This window comes from Sardina pilchardus, chromosome 7 (assembly GCF_963854185.1).
Source record: "Sardina pilchardus chromosome 7, fSarPil1.1, whole genome shotgun sequence".
NCBI classification, from domain to species: Eukaryota; Metazoa; Chordata; class Actinopteri; order Clupeiformes; family Clupeidae; genus Sardina; species Sardina pilchardus.
The window spans coordinates 17,715,551-17,735,227 of NC_085000.1; the positions used below are offsets into that span (position 1 = coordinate 17,715,551).

At 44.7% G+C, this 19,677-nt stretch overlaps 1 protein-coding gene across 1 annotated transcript in view; it reads left to right on the forward strand.

Annotated features, from left to right (window-relative positions):
• Nucleotides 1-1,981: 1,981 nt before the first annotated feature.
• LOC134087475 (uncharacterized) overlaps nucleotides 1,982-19,677 on the forward strand; it is a 51,172-nt gene continuing 33,476 nt past the window's right edge. The window contains exons 1-2 of the mRNA XM_062540987.1: nucleotides 1,982-2,448; nucleotides 19,158-19,187. Coding sequence (XP_062396971.1) covers nucleotides 2,141-2,448; nucleotides 19,158-19,187 — 338 coding nt within the window. The 5' untranslated portion in view covers nucleotides 1,982-2,140. The remainder of the gene's footprint in view (nucleotides 2,449-19,157; nucleotides 19,188-19,677) is intronic.

The window sequence follows — 19,677 nt, forward strand, 5'->3', positions numbered from 1 at the left end:
ATCAGTGAATTCACCAAGGGTTTCAAGTCTGGGAACTAAAATTGGGATTGAGCATAATCTAGTTAGGAAACTCCTCTAACTATACATGTTTCTGAAACTGGCATCCAACCAGAAGCCTGGATGGATAAGTTGCCGTCTCTGATGCTGATTCAGATCAAGGACAACCCTGCCCCCTCCTCCACACACACACACACACACACACACACACACACACACACGCATAGATGGAATCCAGATGGCAGGGCTCTTGATCAGCTCTGGCCCAGTTAGGTAGTGCAGCACCACACATGTTTACGAGGCTGGCATTCAGCTAGAGGCTTGTGGATGGAGGAGTACCCTCTATGTGCAGAGTAGGGACCCAGGTGTTTCACCTGACATCCACAATACCCCCACACACACACACACACACACACACACACACACACACCATCCATTCATACTCAGTGGATGTGGACCAGTTGTACTAGTGCAGTGGCATTGAACCTGGAGTCTCTGGATGACGATTCAGACCAGGTGACCACAGTATGCACCTGACACCAGCGATGCCCCAACAGGCATCTCTCATCACCATCTCTCTCCCGACAGGCCTGGATCTGGCCTGGACCCGTTGTCCAGCGCGAGCAAGTCGGTGGATGTTTGGGATGCCAGGGCCAGCCTTCATCAGCGAGGCTCTGCCATCTGGCCGCCAGCCAGAGGGATCTTAGCGCTGCAGCAAACCCCCGGTCCAGAGCACTCTCCACTCTGCAGCACGCACTCCATTCTGGAGCCAAGCAAGCCTGTCCTCTGCCACCTGCCTGCTGTTCTCTGTCATGACTCCACTGTAGGGACGTCGGCCGATTCGCCCCCCCCCCCCCCCCCCCCCCCCCCCCCCGCCCCTCTTTGTGTTTTCTTTTTTTTCCTCCCAGAGATCTTGACTAAAAGAAAAGGTGAAAAGGAAAACAATGCCTGAATCATGTCTATGTCTGTGATCGTTGAGGCTTTTTAAAAAGTCGAGGGTTAAGCAGCGCCCGAGGTGTGGATGAGGCGCGACAGCCCGAGACTAAATCCACTTAATCCACCTCATTTCAGGGATCACAGAGAGCGCCAGTGACAGGGATCAGTTTCAAAATGTGAAATCAGTGCTTGCCTCTCTGGACAAACATGCTCTGTCTGTGAGTGAGTGTGTGTGTGTGTGTGTGTGTGTCTCTCTAGCTCTAGCTCTGTGCGTCATCTTCCTCTGCTTCTGATTGGACTTTAAAGGGTTCCATCACACCCTTATTTTACAGTAAATTGCGCTCGGACAGCTCTGCATGGGGGCTGTAATTCGTCCCTCAGCAGCATAGACCAACATGCAGGACCGCATGCTCAGTTCACAGGATATCTGCTGTTTTCAATGTGTGCAGTCCACCAACCATGGTGAGAACACATGCACACACACACACACACACTACATATGAACACTTCTATCATCATGTGTTGCAGTTGAATAGTGTCTTTCAGCACAACAAGCTATTGAAGTTTTTTTTATTCATTCATTTAATAGGCTGTATCACTCTGTGGCCATTAGAGTCTTATCTGGAGATGAATTTCCCCTTGGGGATCAATAAAGTATCTATCTATCTATCTATCTATCAGCAGCAACAGCAGAGAGAAATCACTGCAGTGCATCTTTCCTCATGAGGCTGATGAGAATTAATAAACAGATTTGGATTCAAGTAGTCCGACCATCATTGAAATTGGACCGATAGGCTACTGCATGGTGATGGTGAGACATGTTTGCATTTTTTAAGTAAAGTTCACATGGGTGAGGATGAATAGCTAAAATTGTATTTTAAGAATGTCCATGGTTTAATTGCTTTGTCATTCATAACTGAAAAGGCAATAAATCAACATAATGCTTGGCCTGCAGCATATAAAAACGGCTGTTGGGAAGGTGAACAACGTATTGTGAGGTGACAACCCCTCAAAGGGTTAAATAGGTTTCCTCTCAGCGGAACGGCTTTCGGAGGTTAGTTACAGTGGTGCAGAGCGTGTGAACGGCACTCTGCTGCGGACGTGCGCAAACCAACTTCATTCCCACTCATTCAGTCAGTCACCTGAAAATGTAAACAATGGCGGACACGGGACACGTACATTCGAAAAGCCACGGTGATTAGCCTCAATGGAGAGACGACTGACATTTCAGGGCGCGGGCAGCCCGTATGGGAACGAGATGGAGAGCCCAATCGACAACCCAAACAAGGCTGCCGAATATCTGAAGGAGCTTAACAAAATTATTGAGACCCAACAGGAGTTGCTGGAGAAGCAAAAGATTCGCATTGAGGAGCTTGAGCAGCAAGTTACAGAGCTGTGCAACGAAAATGCCTGTCTGAAAGACGAATACCAGCGGCATCTCCTTACTTGCAGATTGCAACAGGGCAATTGCCATTCGGCCCTTGGATCTATACAGGAAAACGCCACTCAAGAGAAGTAAGATAACTCTATTTATGATTATATTCACGGCCCGCTGCTTGCTTTTCCCTGCGTATGAAAGTGACTGAAATGGGACCTTTGTGATGAGAATGATTATCCATACGTCCAAAGCGTGAACTTTTGTGTATGTGCTAAGCTAACGTTAGTTAACCAGAATTGCTGTTGGCAGTGAGTTCTTCAAGTTATTGAACGAGTATGATTAAGCTCAGTCATACAGTGATGGGCAAGGAAGTAACTATTTAGCATAATGTGATTCTCTTCAGAGCTTTATGTCTTGGTTAAGGTGTAAGGTATGATCAAGCACATACACACTCTCTCTCTCTCTCTCTCTCTCTCTCTCTCTCTCTCTCACACACACACACACACACACACACACACAGCGATACAATGAATCTGAGCTTCTGTGTATGGTACAAAATATATAAAGCAATGTAGGCTATATAGCAATATGCGCTTTTATTGTCTGGAAAATAACCCCCAGTTCGAATAGCTGCTTTTGGTTACATGTGAGTTGCACCACTAGCCAGCCCCCAGTCTCATCAGTCTTATCAATAATTTTAATGAGATGTCACCATATTAATAATTTCGCGGTGTGCCACAATAATGGACTTCAGAAGGTGTGACTTTTGTTACATGTAAAGTAGCCTGACAACAGAATAAGCTTGGATGTATTTAGACATTGTGTATCCGTAATTAGACTAGAGACAACAAGGTCGTGAAACTGGTAATTGTTTTGTCCGCATTTTAAACTTTTGTGTCGGTGCGCCCTAATGTAAATGTAACGTGTGGTCTGGTCTCCGTTGCGCAGAATGTCTGGCCAATGCTGAAATAGCCAAGCTTGTTCCCCGGCTTGTCTCTGTAGTGTAGCTAGACTTTTGAGTGGATTTAATGGCCAGGTCAGCGTAAATCCGGGATATTTGTGGAATGCGGTACATGCCTGGTTTAATGTCCGGTGGCAGTGTGCATTTCACTCATGTGCACATGTCCACTGGAGAAATCAATTACGCAATGACTTCCAGATGTTTCGCGGTAACGTTGCCGCTAAATGCACTGAAGTCTTTATCTCTAGGCTGGCCCCACTCCTTCTGTAAAAAATCTGTTCAATCTCAACAATTTAATTTATTGTATAATTTGTTACAGAATTTTACTCTCCAAAATGCATTACAATTAGAGCATTGTTTTAAAATCAGCTGGGCTATGTTTGGGGGAAAGTGCTCTTTTTGACATCTTTATTCTGTATTTAAATGAAATGGAGGGTGTCAGACAGTGGTCAAAACAGCGTTAATCATCCACACATTCATTTCTTGTAATAGGTGTATGCTTTATTTCTCACAGTGCCTATTCCCTTCCTTTGTGATACGGTGTTATAGAGAGAACTGCAAAATAATGGATATTACAAGCTCAAGGACCCTTGTGTGCTTTCCACCTTCACACCTCTGTAATTTGCTCACAATGACACTGATTTGATCTGACAGCAGTCATTTAATGGGAAATGAGCTTTACGGCCTATTATGAAATATGAATAGTGAAGGGGGCCAACTATATAGTGTTAGTCTTGACACAGAGTGAGGATTGACACCATTCTCCAAGTGTTTGAGGGACTCGACATATTTGATGGCAACAAGCAAACAAACAAACAAACAAACAAACAAATGGAATGACATACAGTACAGTAGCACACTTGAATGAGATGGGAAGGAGACCACAGGATGACCATGAATAAGCTCTTTGACTTGCCTTGGGCTCACAATTTTCTGGCTCCCAGAAATGTAAAGGTGCAGTATGTGACTGTGATCCCTATGCACATTTTGTTTTGGTCAAGACCCATTTGCTCGTGCACTGTCCTCTATGTGTCTGTTCTGTTGTTGTGCTCAATAACATCTTTGGTGGTCATACACAACCCTGGCTCTGTGAATGAGAAGCCAACACAGTGGCTCTGACTGGGCCATAAACAGTCCCACCCAATCAGCACTATGCTTTAGCCGCATGCAAGTTAGGGGTGACATTTCATTGGTTGTTGTTGTCAAGTATTAGCAACTTTTATTTTCCATTGGTTTCAATTTCTGCTTGCTTGTGTGCATCTACATTTTGGATTATGGTTCAAATCTGACTTCACGCCCTAATTTACATCGATCAGTTTTAGAGTATATTAAGTATTGCAGTATTTTGTAACGTATCGTGTAATCGTTGCACGTTCCTTTTCAAGACTGCAGGGTTGTTTGCGGGGCTGGGCGTTCCTGGCATAGTCCCCCCCTCTATTGCCTGGTCAGCTCTCTCTCCCCCAATAAAAGATTGTCTGTTTGTCGATACAGTATCTGAATGACACAGAACAGAAGTCCTGGCGTAACAGCACTTGGAACCTACAAGCTCTGCCCTCACTTTAATCCTATCTTTCCCCATGAATTATCGCTTAGTCAAGAATGTGTGATGATCTTTTAGTCCTTATCCTCTGTACTACCCCCCTCTTAATGTGATAAATCATGTAATATTGGGACAAAATTAGAGGTGGAACAACAGTTAAATTTGAAGCCAGTAGCAAAATGTAAGCATGGAACGGTTCAGATATATCTGAGATCAGACTAACTCTTTTTTTTCAAAAATGAATGGAATGTTGTTGAGGCACTTGGATGTCTTATCTCCGCAGATGCATCTGCAAACACTCATTTAGATTCAAGCCATGTCCTGCTGCTGGATGGGCCCGTATGCTGTAAACAATGTTTCTAACTGTGGACTTAAACAGACCCATTGAGGGAATAACCAGGGGGCTAAATTTGGAGATGGGTTTTTCATTCACTTACTGTAGCGCCCTCAATTGTTAAAGAAGAGAAGGAGGGAAAGGAGAGGAGAGAACCGGCATTTTTAGCAAGCAGATGGGATTATTAAGAGGAGCCCCATAACCCTGTGACTTTTCTGTGAATCAAAGCAGATGCCTGGCTATCAGAATTTCACAAGCGGGTGACATTTTTTTGCATAGTTCCTGCTGTATGCCTCCTGAGCCTCCCGTGTCTCCTATGTCTCCACGGAGCCTAGTGCCCTGTCTGAGTCGCTGCTCAATCTCATGCAAGGTCTCCGGTGCAAAATGACATCTCCTCCCTCCATAATATTGCTGCTGGAATAATCCAATATGAATGAGATGAGAGATGAGAGAGATGCCATCCAGAGCAGCGACTGCTGCCTGCTGCATTCTTTTCATTATGCTGGGGGAAGGCATGGGGGAGTCTCGGAGATGCTCTATGAATTTGGGAAAGGCACAGGCTGCAGCACTGAAGGCTTGAGCGCTCTGGAGGAGAGCTGGGGGAGAAGGAGAGAAGGGGAGGGGAGAGGAGCGGAGGGGAGAGGAGGGGAGGGGAGGGGATAGGAGCGGAAAGCTGGGGGACGGAGAGAAGGGGAGGGGAGAGGAGAGTGAGGAGAGGAGGGGAGAGAGTGAGGAGAGGAGGGGAGAGAGTGAGGAGGAGAGTGTGAGGAGGGGAGAGGAGAAGAGAGGAGGGGAGAGAAAGGAGGAGAGTTTGAGGATGGGAGGGGAGAGGAGGGGAGAGGGAGGTGAGAGAGGAGACTGAGGAGGGGAGAGAGAAGAGGGGAGAGGAGAGGAAAGGAGAGGAGGGGAAGAGAGAGGAGGGGAGGAGAGGAGAGGAGAGGAGAGGAGGGCAGAGGAGGGGAGAGGAGGGGAGAGGAGAGGAGAGGAGAGGAGAGGAGAGGAGAGGAGAGGAGGGGAGGTGCAGTGGCCTCCTGAGGACTGTCAGGGTGTCTTTTGAACTCCGTTAGACAGGGAGTAAACAGACAGGAGGGAAAAAAGCACATTTCATGGCCGATAAAATATTGATGATCGGAGAGAAGAATCAGGCTAAGCTCGAAACTGTGGGATTGTTCTGGAACGGGCAAAGTTGCGATGCAATTTGAATCATCTCTGGTTGATTCAAGGAGAGACCGTGGTGGTGGTGGTGGTGGTGGTGGTGCTGGTGGTGGTGGTGGTGGTGGTGGTGGTGGTGGTGGTGGTGGCTGGAATCATGACCTGCTTGGTTTAGCATGAAATGGGGTATTTAGGAGCTAAAGAGGGAGACAGTGACATTGAGCCAGACTTATGAAGGCCCATTTGTCCCGTGACTGGACAGATTTATTCATCCGTTAAGATATGTAGATTATTCCAGTGCAACCTGCCCCAGCAGTTAAGAGGTGAGCCCACTTTTACCCTGATGGTGTGTAGCCCTCCTTAACCGGGTTGTGAGGTCATTTGCCTAGTATGTCTTCAGTAAAGGATCTAAAGGAAGGTTGTTATCCATCTTTGAACAGGAATACCTGTTTTGACAGAATTTTTGACAATAATTTAACATCACTGGGAAGATAATGAGCTTTAGTTTTAGAGCAGATTCTTTGAAGTGTTCTGTATGCACTACACTGTATATCGGTTGTGTCTGGAATGTGTATCATTTTTCTTCGCACATCATAATGATTCATACTGAATAAAAAACACTCTTACTTTATGTGCTTGCGAAAATTGCAGTAGGTGAGTCTGATCATATATTTCAGGAGACTGCCCTTTGAGCGGTTTACAGTTCTGACCCTACCAGCATAGTTGAGAAGATCATTTTTAAGGCTGATCTGGGAGATTGGGCCAGCGCCAGCTCTCAGATCCCTGTAGTGTACAACCATTTGAAAAGCCGTCCCAGTTTGTCACACCCTTGGGCTTTGGGTCCCAGACTCCGCCACTCTCCCTCTGACCTTTTGCTTTGATGGTCACGGGATTGGAGCCGCCTGGACGTACTGTAGCTAGCCACTAGTCCCCGGGTTGTCCCTTTGATTGTCCGCTACAACCCCCACAAGAGCACGTAATGACGGCTTAATGAGAGCTTTTAACTCAATCTGATTGTATTTCTCGTAAAGGTTCTGCAGAGAGGAGGAGTGTGTGTATGGGGGCTGGGAGGGGGTTGGGGGGGGGGGGGGGGGGGCGTATGGTAGTGAAAGGAAATAGCCGCGTGGCCAGTCTCATCTGTACTTCCTCAGTGTCCTGTCCTGTATCTTCGTCTTCTTAGATTGGTTTTATCACAGACAATTAGCAAGGGGATGTTGTGCTGTTTTGAGAGCTGCTGACGAGAAAGCCGATCACTATCCTCGGAAGCGGCAGAAGTTATGTTATTGCTCTCTCTCTCTTTCCCAATGTTTTGCAAAATACTTCACATAGCCATGCCCTGTATCCTAGTCTTGGTAATGCCTTTCAATCTCTCATCTAGATAAACAATATCTCTTGAGAGAGGTTTTGGAGTGAATCATGAGGACAGCTCGTGTGGATTGAAGTGGAATCTTAACATCACAATCAGAGGATTTAATAGGGTTGTGCATCACTGGAATGTTTCAGGAAAATTCTTCTTGCTGGACGTTAATGTTTAAAAAGCCGTTTTCTTATCTTAATTAGCTCAAGTGCCTTGTGGGCTGGTTTAGTCACTCCAGACCATGTACTGTATGCTCTCTTTGGTCTTGGCCTGTCTCCTAAGGAGGTGGTGGTGTTTTGATTTTTCTGTGTTTGGAGGAGGTTGTGTTTTGATTTTTCATGATCTCTAGCAGGGCATATCATGTTTGTGGTTTAGTGATAAACTTGAGTAAGTTAGCTCACAGTAAGTGGTAAACCTTAGAGCAGAGCAGACTGGCTTCATTTAGTTTGGAAAATGAAGCCATACCCACGTTTGTCACTGACTGACATACCTGAAATACATTCCTGGTTTGTCTTATCTTTTGGTTGACTTTTTAGTTTAGAGACCCAGACTCTTTTTTATTTGTTCTTTTTATTTGTTTGTTTTAGAATGGACCAAAGAAACTAAAGACTCTCAGATCTCATTATAAAATGTCTAACTGGCCTCAACAATATTGCACAGTTATTTTTGTAGTGGAGTGGCTACTACACTCCGGTTCAGCCAAAACAAATGCCCTTGGAGTCCTGTAGTCATGAACTATGATTGATTGATTTGGTGCTCTCTGATTGGCCAGTCTGCAGGAAGTGGTCCCCTGGGCTGTCATTCATTTGTTAAGTAAGGCACATGGATATCGTTATCATTCCATGGACCTGTCAAAATAAATTCATATCCTATTCCAGTAATATTTTTTCTTTGACTGGATAATTTGGGACACTGTCTGTTGTTCTAATTTTGTTGTTTTGAAAATGTTAATTTAGATGCACTTGAAACAGAATCTAGAAATTGGCTCATTTTTTCCTGCCAACTGGAATGCCTCAACAAATAGGGGGAGATCTCTAATGACACACTTTATGCTACTGGACTATTCACAGCATTGCCACTCTATCCACAGATGCCCACTGTGTGAGCTAACGGTACAGAGTCTCTCACACACAAGTTGGATCTCGCCCAGTTTCCTCCAAAGCACTTTAATCACCATTTTCACATTGTTCATTGAAACACAAGAGAGTGCTTTTGATCTCGAGAAAAACAAGTGAAATATGCATGATGATGAAATCTTGGCAAAAGACACAGGCTCGCCATTTTTATTAACCTTGCAGCTCGAGCATGTAGAAAGAAACGTTAGCGTTAGCTGAGCGAAAGCTCGGCATTGTGTGGAGAGAGGCTCCAAGTAATTCTTTAGGGACGGTTCATTAGAAGCAGCACTGCACTGGAAGCACTGCACATCTCCCGGCCGGGCCTAAGTCACTAAATCTTGTTAGTAAGGCGCCTACCCCTGCAATAAGCAGCCTGATGCATTTGTGTAATTTGGTTTAATGATGTAGATTAATGGGGCAACCATAGTGTTTATTAATCAGAGGACTCCCAACTGATGATTAATCTATTTTAATTGTGTAAGTCTATTACTGGGTTCGTGTGAAATCTGACTTGCAGACGTATTCTCACATTACAGAGCCTCTTTTGGGGACGGTGGGGAAATTAAGTCTCATGCCATAAAAAGGTGACCTATTCTTCTTTGTTTTCTTTAAACAAAGATAAATATTAAAGCGAGAAGGAAATCCATCATGTCATTGATTGTCTGTTTCTAAGCAACAGAATCATGTTCTGAGGCCTAGGATGTCGCCGCCAGGAAATTGATCTTACCTCAGTGATGGATTCTACAAAGGGCCAATGATCCTCCTTTTATGGGAATAAAGGAATGTGTTGCCCTCTGTGTCAAATACTCATATTGAGAGATGCAGTATGATGACAGTATTACGACTGCGTCATGGTTCTGATTAGTAGGAGATGACCTTCAGTCGCACAAGGTCGAATGGTTTTGTACAGCCACTGTTGCATGACATCAGTTTTTCCATGGGTGGTCTTTCTTTTCTTTGCCTTCAGCTCCACTCTATAATAATACAGAACACGATTATCTAAAGAATGAATGTGGGTGTGTGTGCTTTTTGGGAACAAAAAGCCTTCTTACTTCCCCATTCATGTTCACTTTCGGCTGGAGCAGTTGGGTGCATTTCCCCTGAACCTCATATTGAGAGAGGGAGAGGGAGAGGGAGAGGGAGAGGGAGAGGGAGAGGGAGAGGGAGAGGGAGAGGGAGAGGGAGAGAGAGGGAGAGGGGGAGAGGGAGAAGGAGAAGGAGAGAGAGAGAGAGAGACTTTTTCATATTGGACATTTTCTAAAGCCCTGTGACTCACTGTGCTGTTGTTCACTTTCACACTTAAACTGGGTTTGGCCAGGGCATTTGAAAATGTCTGAAATCTGACAGGTTGTGGCAATCTCAGCGAGCCCGCTGCCAGGTGGTAAGGGTCAGATCAGGAATCAAAACCCACTTCTGAGACAGCGGCCGTCTGGAGTTGGGTCTGTTTGATTGTTTGACTTTCTGAGCCTGCTGCAGAGTTGGCTACCGTAAATGGAAAGCAGAAGCCTGGGCACCCTTGGGCAAATAAAGCAACAACTGTTACTCCTTGAAATGAGAATGAATTCCGACAGACATTAAAAGTAAAAAAAATGCATGAATGTATTGCACGTCTTCAAATGTTAATGCCGTTTATCCATTTATAAACTGTAATTGTGGTACACATTGAGGGTACTCAAACCTTTGCATTTTACTGGTAGTTTCAGAGTCCCTTTCTCCTCAGCTGTGCCTCTGGTACATGTAAAGAACCTTCAGTGGCACTAGCGAACCAGAGGAAACTTACAAATCTGGTGTGCGTTTCTCAAAAGTGTCATTGAACTACCATTGCTGAAGGAGAGACTATGATTTTAGTATGTTTTTTTGGGGGGGGGGGTTATGACTTTAATCAGATAGGATAGTAGAGAAAAACAGGAAGTGAGTGGGAGAGAGAGTTGGGATGGGATCCGGAAAGGACCACGGGGTGGGAATCGAACCCGGGTCGCCAGTGTGCGGTGCAGGTGCCCCAGCCAGTCGTGCCATGGCTGGGGCCGAGACACTGCGATTTTGAAGGCTCTCTTTGTATGAGCTACAGCGGTTGTTCAGTGGTGCATTGCAATGATGCAAGTCATCCGTTAGATGCACCACTGATGACACAGTAACTCTACGAACCAGTGAAAACCTTTACAGATGTGAACGTCTCATCCAGATGCCAAGCTCCCATCGGAGACCCATCGTGCGCCTGATCACCTGTGCCGCGCGTGGCCTGGCAGCGGCGCGATAAATAATATTCAAATCTGAATTAAGCCTCCGGGCCCACCGTCCAAACCGCCATCTCGTGCACTTTGGCGGGCGCTGGTGTCCAGTTGTGCTTAGTGATGCAGAAAAGCGAGAGATGGATACGCGCTGACTCAGCGGCACCTGCCCCCGCCGCCTCGCCTCGCCGGCGAAGATGTTCCGTCCGTAATCAAGCCCCGTGTTTGGAGTCGCGGGAATCGTCCACGCTCGAGTGCTCAGGGCTGATTCACTTCTGCTTGGAGTGGAAGCTTGAAAAGGGGCAAACAGGCAAGTGGCCGCTATTGCATCTGCACACACAGAATAGGAGAGAGAAAAGGGCCCAGACAACTCTACATCCACGCTCTGTAAAGCACAATGCATTGCCATTTTAACCTGTAGCCCTGTAACCATGTAGCGGACACACTACACAAAAGAAAACGGCCTGTGAACCTTGACACACATTCTACACTCTGAAGATTTTAGATTCTTTGTGGTATTGCTGCCACAGTGGCCAGTCAACAGCCAAGCTCATTATACAGCATAATACAGGATGCAATAGCTGCTACGCACAAGTGACTGGAGAGAAGAGTGGAACACACACTGCAAGCTGCACCTGGGGTCCTTAAATGGCCCTCTGTGAAACAACATACAGTACAACAGTACAACAGTGCATTGCAATTTTGACTTGAAACCAGATAACATACTTTTATGGAAATGTGCTTCCATATTTTGCATCAGGCGACTGCTCTTATACAGTATGGTAGCAGAACCCTTAATTGTCTTAGAGTTCAGGCCCACATTTATATTCCCCACAAATTCCCTGGGAAATGTAGGGTTTTAGTTTCACAGTCGGAGCTGGAAGTCAGGATTGGCGGAGGCAGGGGCTGAGATGAGATTACAGGAAGCTGGAGAGGACTGAAATCTCTTGCCGTCTCAGGAGATTTGGGACTCTGTCGGATTTTTTGCACCGGAGCCCGCAATGTGCTTGCGAGAAGCTCTCTACCTCCGATGGGAGCTGGCATTTCATACAAAATTAAAAAAACCGACTCGTCAAACTCATGTTCGCAGCGGGCGTGCGATTGGTCCAAATTTGAGCCGGAGAGGGAAGAGGGAGGGTAAGAGGCAGGGGAGGGTAGTCTATTCCAAATCACCAGAGTGAGGCCATGCCTTACTGCCTTCAAGAGACACCACAGATATTCCAACTGCTGAATGCTGTTATTGAGTTATGTTATGAGCCTGTCCATCCCCTAAGCTTAGTCATATCTTCTACCTGTATGTTTACAGCCGCTCATTTAGTTGATGTCAAGTATTTGTCAATCTGGACTTACACTAAGAGTACTTTACATCACTATGTGGGTTCAATTCCCTAGGAGAGAAAGCCATGGTCGTGCAGTCCTGGGCACTTCTGTCAGTTGAATGGTGGTGAACAGGTGCTATGCATGCACTGATGCGTGTATGACTTTTGGTTGAGTAACAAAAGGTGGATCCACATGCTCTGAACATTTAAACAATTCATTTCTAACAATTGTACTGTATATAATGTTTATTAATATTGTTTATTTATTCTACACTTCCCTTCCCTCTGCATTGATTCACCATGCTATTAATGTACATGGCTGACGAGAGGGCCTGCTATGGTGATTTAAATATTCATGCTGCAGTTAACTGCATCTTGTTAGTTTACCACAACATGCCCTATTTTGAAAGCCTGCCATACACAAGACCATGCAACAGGGCACTGCTGTTCTTTTAAGGCTATGAGCCCGAGTATTTCTGACAAAATGAGCTCAATAATGTCATTAATAATTTCTTATTTGTCTAGTCTACATTAGGGATGTAACGATACACTCAACTCACGACTCGATATGGATCACGATTTTTTGTTCACGATACGATTTTATCACAATTTTTTTTTGTTGATATTGATGCTGTTTGAAGAGGTTGCTCCAAAGAAAATCAAATTGCACCACTCCCTCTCCTTCCAAAGTATTACGTCACCTCTCCTCTTAAAATAAATGGCAGGCCCTAGTTAACTGTTATATGCTACATCATTATAGTTGTTCAAGTGCACACACTAAATGGAGAGCTAGGATTAAAATTCAGACTGTGCCTTTAAATAGGCAACTTTTTCCATCTATCAGCACAATGCTACAGTAAGCCATTTCCACTAAAAAAATCAGCTCAATATTATGTGCAAGACTGATGTTTACCAAGCATGCAAACGTGTTAATCTCTTAGCACTATCGTCATACGTTTTCTCATAGTGAGATGGCTATCCCGACATATGTTCTGATGTACATGGGGCGCACGGAGGTGAACGGCGGGACAAACGCGAAATGACAAGGTGTTAACTAAACAATTGAGTAGACCTAAGGTCGACAGGCTTTGTGGTTAAAACGATGAAAACCAGTAGGTTAGTCTGTCACAGCTAACTTCGTTCAAGCACAGTAGCTAGTTTACACGCGCAGAAATTAAAAGTCAATATCAGCATCACAAGATTGCTGTCATTATCGGAAAATCCAGACACGTCAAACTGGACGCGAACGCGTGGCAAAAACAAAACAACTTCATAAATGATGTCTTTTTCAAACCTTGAAAACACCACATTAAAATCCAAGCATTTTCAAGGATTTCAAGCACCCATACGAACCCTGACACACACACTCTAGTTCAAAGTTGTTGCCTACCGTCATCTTCCCTCGTTCTGTGCCCCGTACCTAGTGACATAAGTCACGTGACTCATCGCGATTCATTTTTTCTATCAACCGGTGCGAATCGTCACGCATTTGTATCGATTTTTATTCGTGTCACGATGCATCGTTACATCCCTAGTCTACATTCATATTCACAATACTGTAGGCACTAGGCAGTCTGTGTTGTTGATTTCTTCTGTATATTCAGTTTTAGAGGGTTTTTTCTTTGCCCTAGGATGTGAATAAGCTTCGCAAATAAGTCGAATCCATTCAGCCTTGTTTTGCAGAGACACATTGGACATGAGCACAGTAGAATTCACAGAAGAGAGAAGGGCATGGTCTGCACACTGTATAAAGGCTCCAAAAATACTATTTATTTATTTACCGAGTGAGTAGAATTCAGCTGATAAAACCCTAGTGTGTGTTCATTTCAGTCAAGATTCTCCATCATGCCCTGTACAGTATCTGTTGTCCATCGATTAGTAATATTTTAACTGACAGGTCACAGTATTCTGGTCTCTGTCCACAGTGTTAGAGAAGGAACGGATATTGTAATAGCAGCACGCTGTATGATGCCATTGTGATTGATTGGCCATTCTCCTCTTAGTGCTTCTCAAGGTATAGTGTGCGATGTGGGCGGGCACCCTGGTATCTACTTGAGGGATCTCGCTGACTGCTATTCGTTTTGACATGGAAATTAGGTTATATTTCAAAAGACAATTCCAAGCTGCTGAACCTTCCGTTCAGATTGATTGTTGGTTGTAATTTCAATCAGGATAATAGAGAGGAGGATTTGGGCTATGACCTTCTCTCAAGGCTAATAAATGTAGAATTCATTTCCGTGATAATAATAAAAGATGACTATGAATCCTTAGCGTGCGAGAAATATATGCTGTTGTTATTGTATTGAAGAGCTCTTCTTCACCGTGGCGAGGAGCTGTGAAGTATCATTCAATTATGTTGTAGGCTATACCGTAGCGTTGGTCATAGGACAGAGGAGACGTGTTTATATTGTGCTCTCTCATAAGCAAGACCTTTTCCTGACCTCTGCATTGAATTGCAGATGTGAATTGTGCAGGGTGATTGATCTGGAGTATGAGAGGATGATGGATTGAAAGATCCCTGCCTGGTTAGCGGATTTCTGCTCATGTCGGCTCAGCTTGTTTAGTTCGAGGACCATGTGAATTTCATGTGAAGTGAAGCGTGGTTACACATAACTAAGCATATATGCATTTATATATATTTTTAAATATATATACTATTGTGTTCATTTAATTTCATAGTTTGAAAGTAGTTCAGTCATTATTTTCCATAAACATACACACTTTGTTTTGTGTGTGTGAGTAAACATGTACAGCCAAAGTACAGTACTCCCAAATAAATAAATAAATAAATAGATAAATAAGGAAAAATAATAAAAGCAGAACTTTTCTATCCCCTTTGCATATATGAATTTAAAGACAGCTGAGTAGGACTGTGGGTTTTGATCACTCCACAGTGCATTCATGAGCTTTCATTCAGCTCTGTTTGTGATCTCATCCTGAATGCACCGAGACACAGTGACCCTTAGTATTCTTGTTTTTGAAGAACGCTAATGCAATGTCTAATGTTCCATAATTAAAACATTATTTTGATTGTTGCAATGGCACTGATGTCCTTTCTGTTACTCAGCCAACACATGGATTTGAATCATGGACACTGGTGTAAATTGCACTGTTTTGTTTTGATTAAGATGAATTCACAAATAACCTGTCTGCTCCCTCAATGTCCTATCACTCCATATTAATGCCATCGTGAATAATGATGTATTGTTTTGATTGTGAAATCATTATGTCCACTCATCCCTCTTAATGTCACGACGTGGGCTTTATGTATTTTAACAAGGGAGCTGTCCGTGGTTCTGACTGGGTTTTGGGCTGTGTGGCCGTGGCGACCGCGCTAGAGGAAATGGATGCAGAGAGCCTGCTTTGTTCTGACTCTCCGTTAGGCATGAGTGCTCTCTCAAGGATGTGGCAGTTTTCATTTAACAGCGGATTTAAGGCTCTGGGTTTGAATGGATCCGCTCGTCATTTACTGATGGCTGTGACCTATAGCGTCCCTGTTCTCTGCCTGAAAGGATTAGTATAGACACACCGAAATCAATGATGGGGCTCATTTGTAATAACGTGAAAAGCACTGAATGTTTATTCCCAGAATGCCACGGGGGGCTTTATTTCTGGTGCTTCTGCACCTGCGTGTATAAATAATCATCCTGATGAATTATAGGGTGATATATGACAAAAACAAACAAATGAAAGTCAGAGGAACAAAACCCATGTGGGTTGACTAGTGAGACAGTGAAAGTGAGGCCTCCTCACTTAAAAAAAAAGTCCTTTTAAATGTTGTTGTTATCACCACTAATGTATCTGAAAGTGAAATGTGTGATTGATTTGATAGTGGTTGTGATATGTGATTGTGGTGAAAGATGTGATAGATTAAACAGGCTGGAAACTATTGATCTTTAGAGACAGACAGTCAGACTGTGTGCTGTGTTCAAGTGCATTTGTTCTTGGCACGTCTGGGTTTTTGGGGAATGAAGTTATTCTTGAAGAAAGAACTTCGATCTCCAGCCTGACTCCTGGGGTTCCCAGTACGAGAAATCACAGACTGTGCGACTGGTGAGACTGAAACTACTCAAGTCTTGAAACCAGACAGTGAAACCGTCAGACAGTGAAGTCTGCAAAACCATTCTTTTTTTTTTCTTACTAAGCATACTGTCTTTCAAGGTGCATTGACCATTTTTTGGTAAATATCAAAGATTGTTTTGGATAACTATTTCTTGCACCGCTGCGAAATGACTACAAAACCCAAGCCTGTCATCTCAGCTTTTTAATTAGTCCTCCTGCTTTGCTTCAGTGCTATTTTTTGCTTTGAGAAATCTTCGGGGATGGATGGTGGAGTGTTTTGTTTTTTTTGGTGGAGGAAGAAGGGGGTGGGCCAAGCCTCCTCTCCACTCCACTGCCTGCCTGCCTGCCTGCCTGCCTGCCTGCCTGCTGTCTCACATGTGGCGGAGTGCAGGTAGAGGCTGGGGAGTAGCGGGGCTCCCAGGGAGAAGCCCAGATGGCTCTGTGGCGGCTGCAGCAGCAGCGTTAGCTAGCAGACATCTGAGGGAACCACTTCCTCCTCCTCCTCCCAGGCCTGACTACGGCTGCTGTAATTGCCCAAGTTTTTACCCCAAACTTCTGTGCTGCTGCTGCTGCTGCTGCTGGAGCTACTGCTGCTGGAGCTGAAGTACAATTAATGTGCTTTCCACTCGCGTGCACACACACACAGAGAGACAGACGGACTTTGTTTAGTTTGTGTGTGTGTGTGTGTGTGTGTATGTGTGTGTATACATTTGCACAAAGACATATCTGTGCCTACACACTTAAACACATACAGTACTTGCACACAGATAAAGAGGCACACACAATCATATGAACAAAAATAGACACACCACGCACGCACACATATTTGAAACATGCATGCAGATTCAAACACGCAAACACACTCACACATACGCTGTCAATCCAGAACCCCCCCCCCCCCCCCCCATCAACTCCAAGAACAGGATATTATATACAGCACATACTGTATAAGATATGACATAAGATGGCGTGCCCTGTGCATCACTCGTAAAGTTTACTGGTCCTCTGTGGCTTCACGGCTGATGGCACTGGCATTCCCGGCGGGCATGGGCGGGCGCGGGCGGGCGGGCGTTTACGAGGGACTCTGTGGCTTCTCCCCTCCGACTGGCACAGCAGTCCTTTGGGAGCGTGAACGCCTGACTGAACTGACTCTGCTGTCTGAGAATTGGACTGTTGTTTCCAAAATCAGACCTCGGTGTGGACCGTTATTTTTTTGTTTCATGGTTTGTCTGTGGTGTGGCTGTTGTTTTGTAGGTTGTTTGTGTTTGTTGATATCCACAATATAGATGTTTTTAAGCACTCCCGTAATTTCCAGACTATTAGTCGCGGCATATACATTGATTTTGCAAAAATTCTTCTGCTATGAGGTTGATAACATGGGGACAGTTAATGGTATTAATATGGTTTTGTGTCTTTTAACTTGTGTCTAAACCACTGCCCTGCGTCTTATACACAATGTGGCTTATACACGGGAAATTACTGTAATTGAGTAGCACTACATTAAAGCCACTGCTTGTGTGATATTTGTGTGATGTTATGCTGAAGGAAATACCTCTTGTTTAGTAGTGGACAGTGGGTAAGAATGTACTCTATAGTTAAGAAATGGTAGATAAATGGGCCTAGGATGATATGACCACTATGACAGGATTTACTGTGTCTGCGGTCAGACTGAATCTTATTAAAGCCTCAGATTCCACCAGTGACCTAAGTACAAAGGTATAAAGCCCCTCTGAAAGCATAATATTCGTTGCCTGCCATAACATGAGGATGGGGTTGGAGCCCTGTGTCCAAAATGAGTACATTAACTTCCCTCTCCTACAGCATTGGGCCCAAGGTGCTGCTCTGGTGCTGCTGCTGAGGCTGACACACGGTAGCTCACATTGGACTTGGGTTTATTTGTTTGTTTTACTACTTGGCCAAGATGCTTTGTGTTCCGGGGGCTTGCCGCTCTAAGTCACACGTTGTGACGACCACGCCGTGGGTCAGACGTCTCGGTAATGCTTAGCGACATTCTATGGAGGCCCCATGACTACCCAGAGCTATGGATGACTCCTCTGTTACTACGGTTACGTAACAGAACTGGGCATCTGCTGAATGCTCTCCTTTACAAAACCAGGAAAACAAACCCATATTCATTCCCCTTTCTGCAGTTTTTCAGAATCGCACAGCAAAATATTCTGTTTGTGGTGTTATTGTATACACAGCATGTGTGTGCGTCATTGGTCACGCTTTGGTCCAATCTGTCCGAGGGCTTTTTTCTGTTCTGTTCACTGACGTAGCCCTATCTGACTAATGTCCCCCAGACTAAATAGAATAGCCATCAGTTCAACGGACGGCGTATTTTTGGCCGGTGTCTTGGCGGCTCGGCTGCGGCGGCCCTCATTTCCGCGAGGAATGAATATTTCAGGCCCGCTGCCCGCGCTTGCAAGCAGATTCATTAGCAGAAGCACAGTCACGGTTATTAGAGTTCTGACATCATTCGCTGCCCAGAAGCATGCCACCAAACGACGGACCAGTTCTAATTACTTAACGCAGCCACAGTTAATCCAGCTCTCTCTTTTTTTTTGTCTTAAATGAGGGCAGCTAATTGCTCGGTGGTAATATTCAGCCGGGGTAATCTTTGCTGTGACGTGTGCATGTGTTGTCCTCTCATTCTCAGACTCCTCCGGAGCCATAATTGCCTGCCTGACGGCTTATTTTATCTGCATTCATAAAATGTAATTGCACAGCCACTGATTTATCTTTGTTTGTCTTCTCCTCTTCCCCCTGTGTCTACAGATTGCAATGTGAAAACACAAAGATGGTCAGGTATGTTATGACTTCATTATCAATGCATGGCTGTGGTCCTGCCATTATTCACCCGACATGGTTTTGTTGTTATTTGTGTATTACATTTGGTCACTGTTTGAAACCCATTCTTTTATATTATTTTTGCATGCCTCTGAGTGGTCTGTCAGCATTTTTCAAGCCTCGATGTGTTTCAGCAATAGCTGTGGCCGGAGGCATTCTGTTTTTGGGTTGTCCGTACGTTTGTACGTCTGGTTGTCTGTATGTCTTGTCTGCTCCAATCTTGTGAATGTGATATCTTAAGCATGGCACAAGGCACGTGCTTCGAATTTAGTATGAATGTTCACTTGGACTCTAGGATGAATGGATTTAGTTATAGAGGTCAAAGGTCAAAGGTCAAGGTCACGGTGACCACATGTGTATCCCAATCATTTTGATGGTACATCACCATTACCATAGTCTCCGTGGGCTTGCAATGCCTGCAAATTGGCCTGGAACTCTGGATATCGGA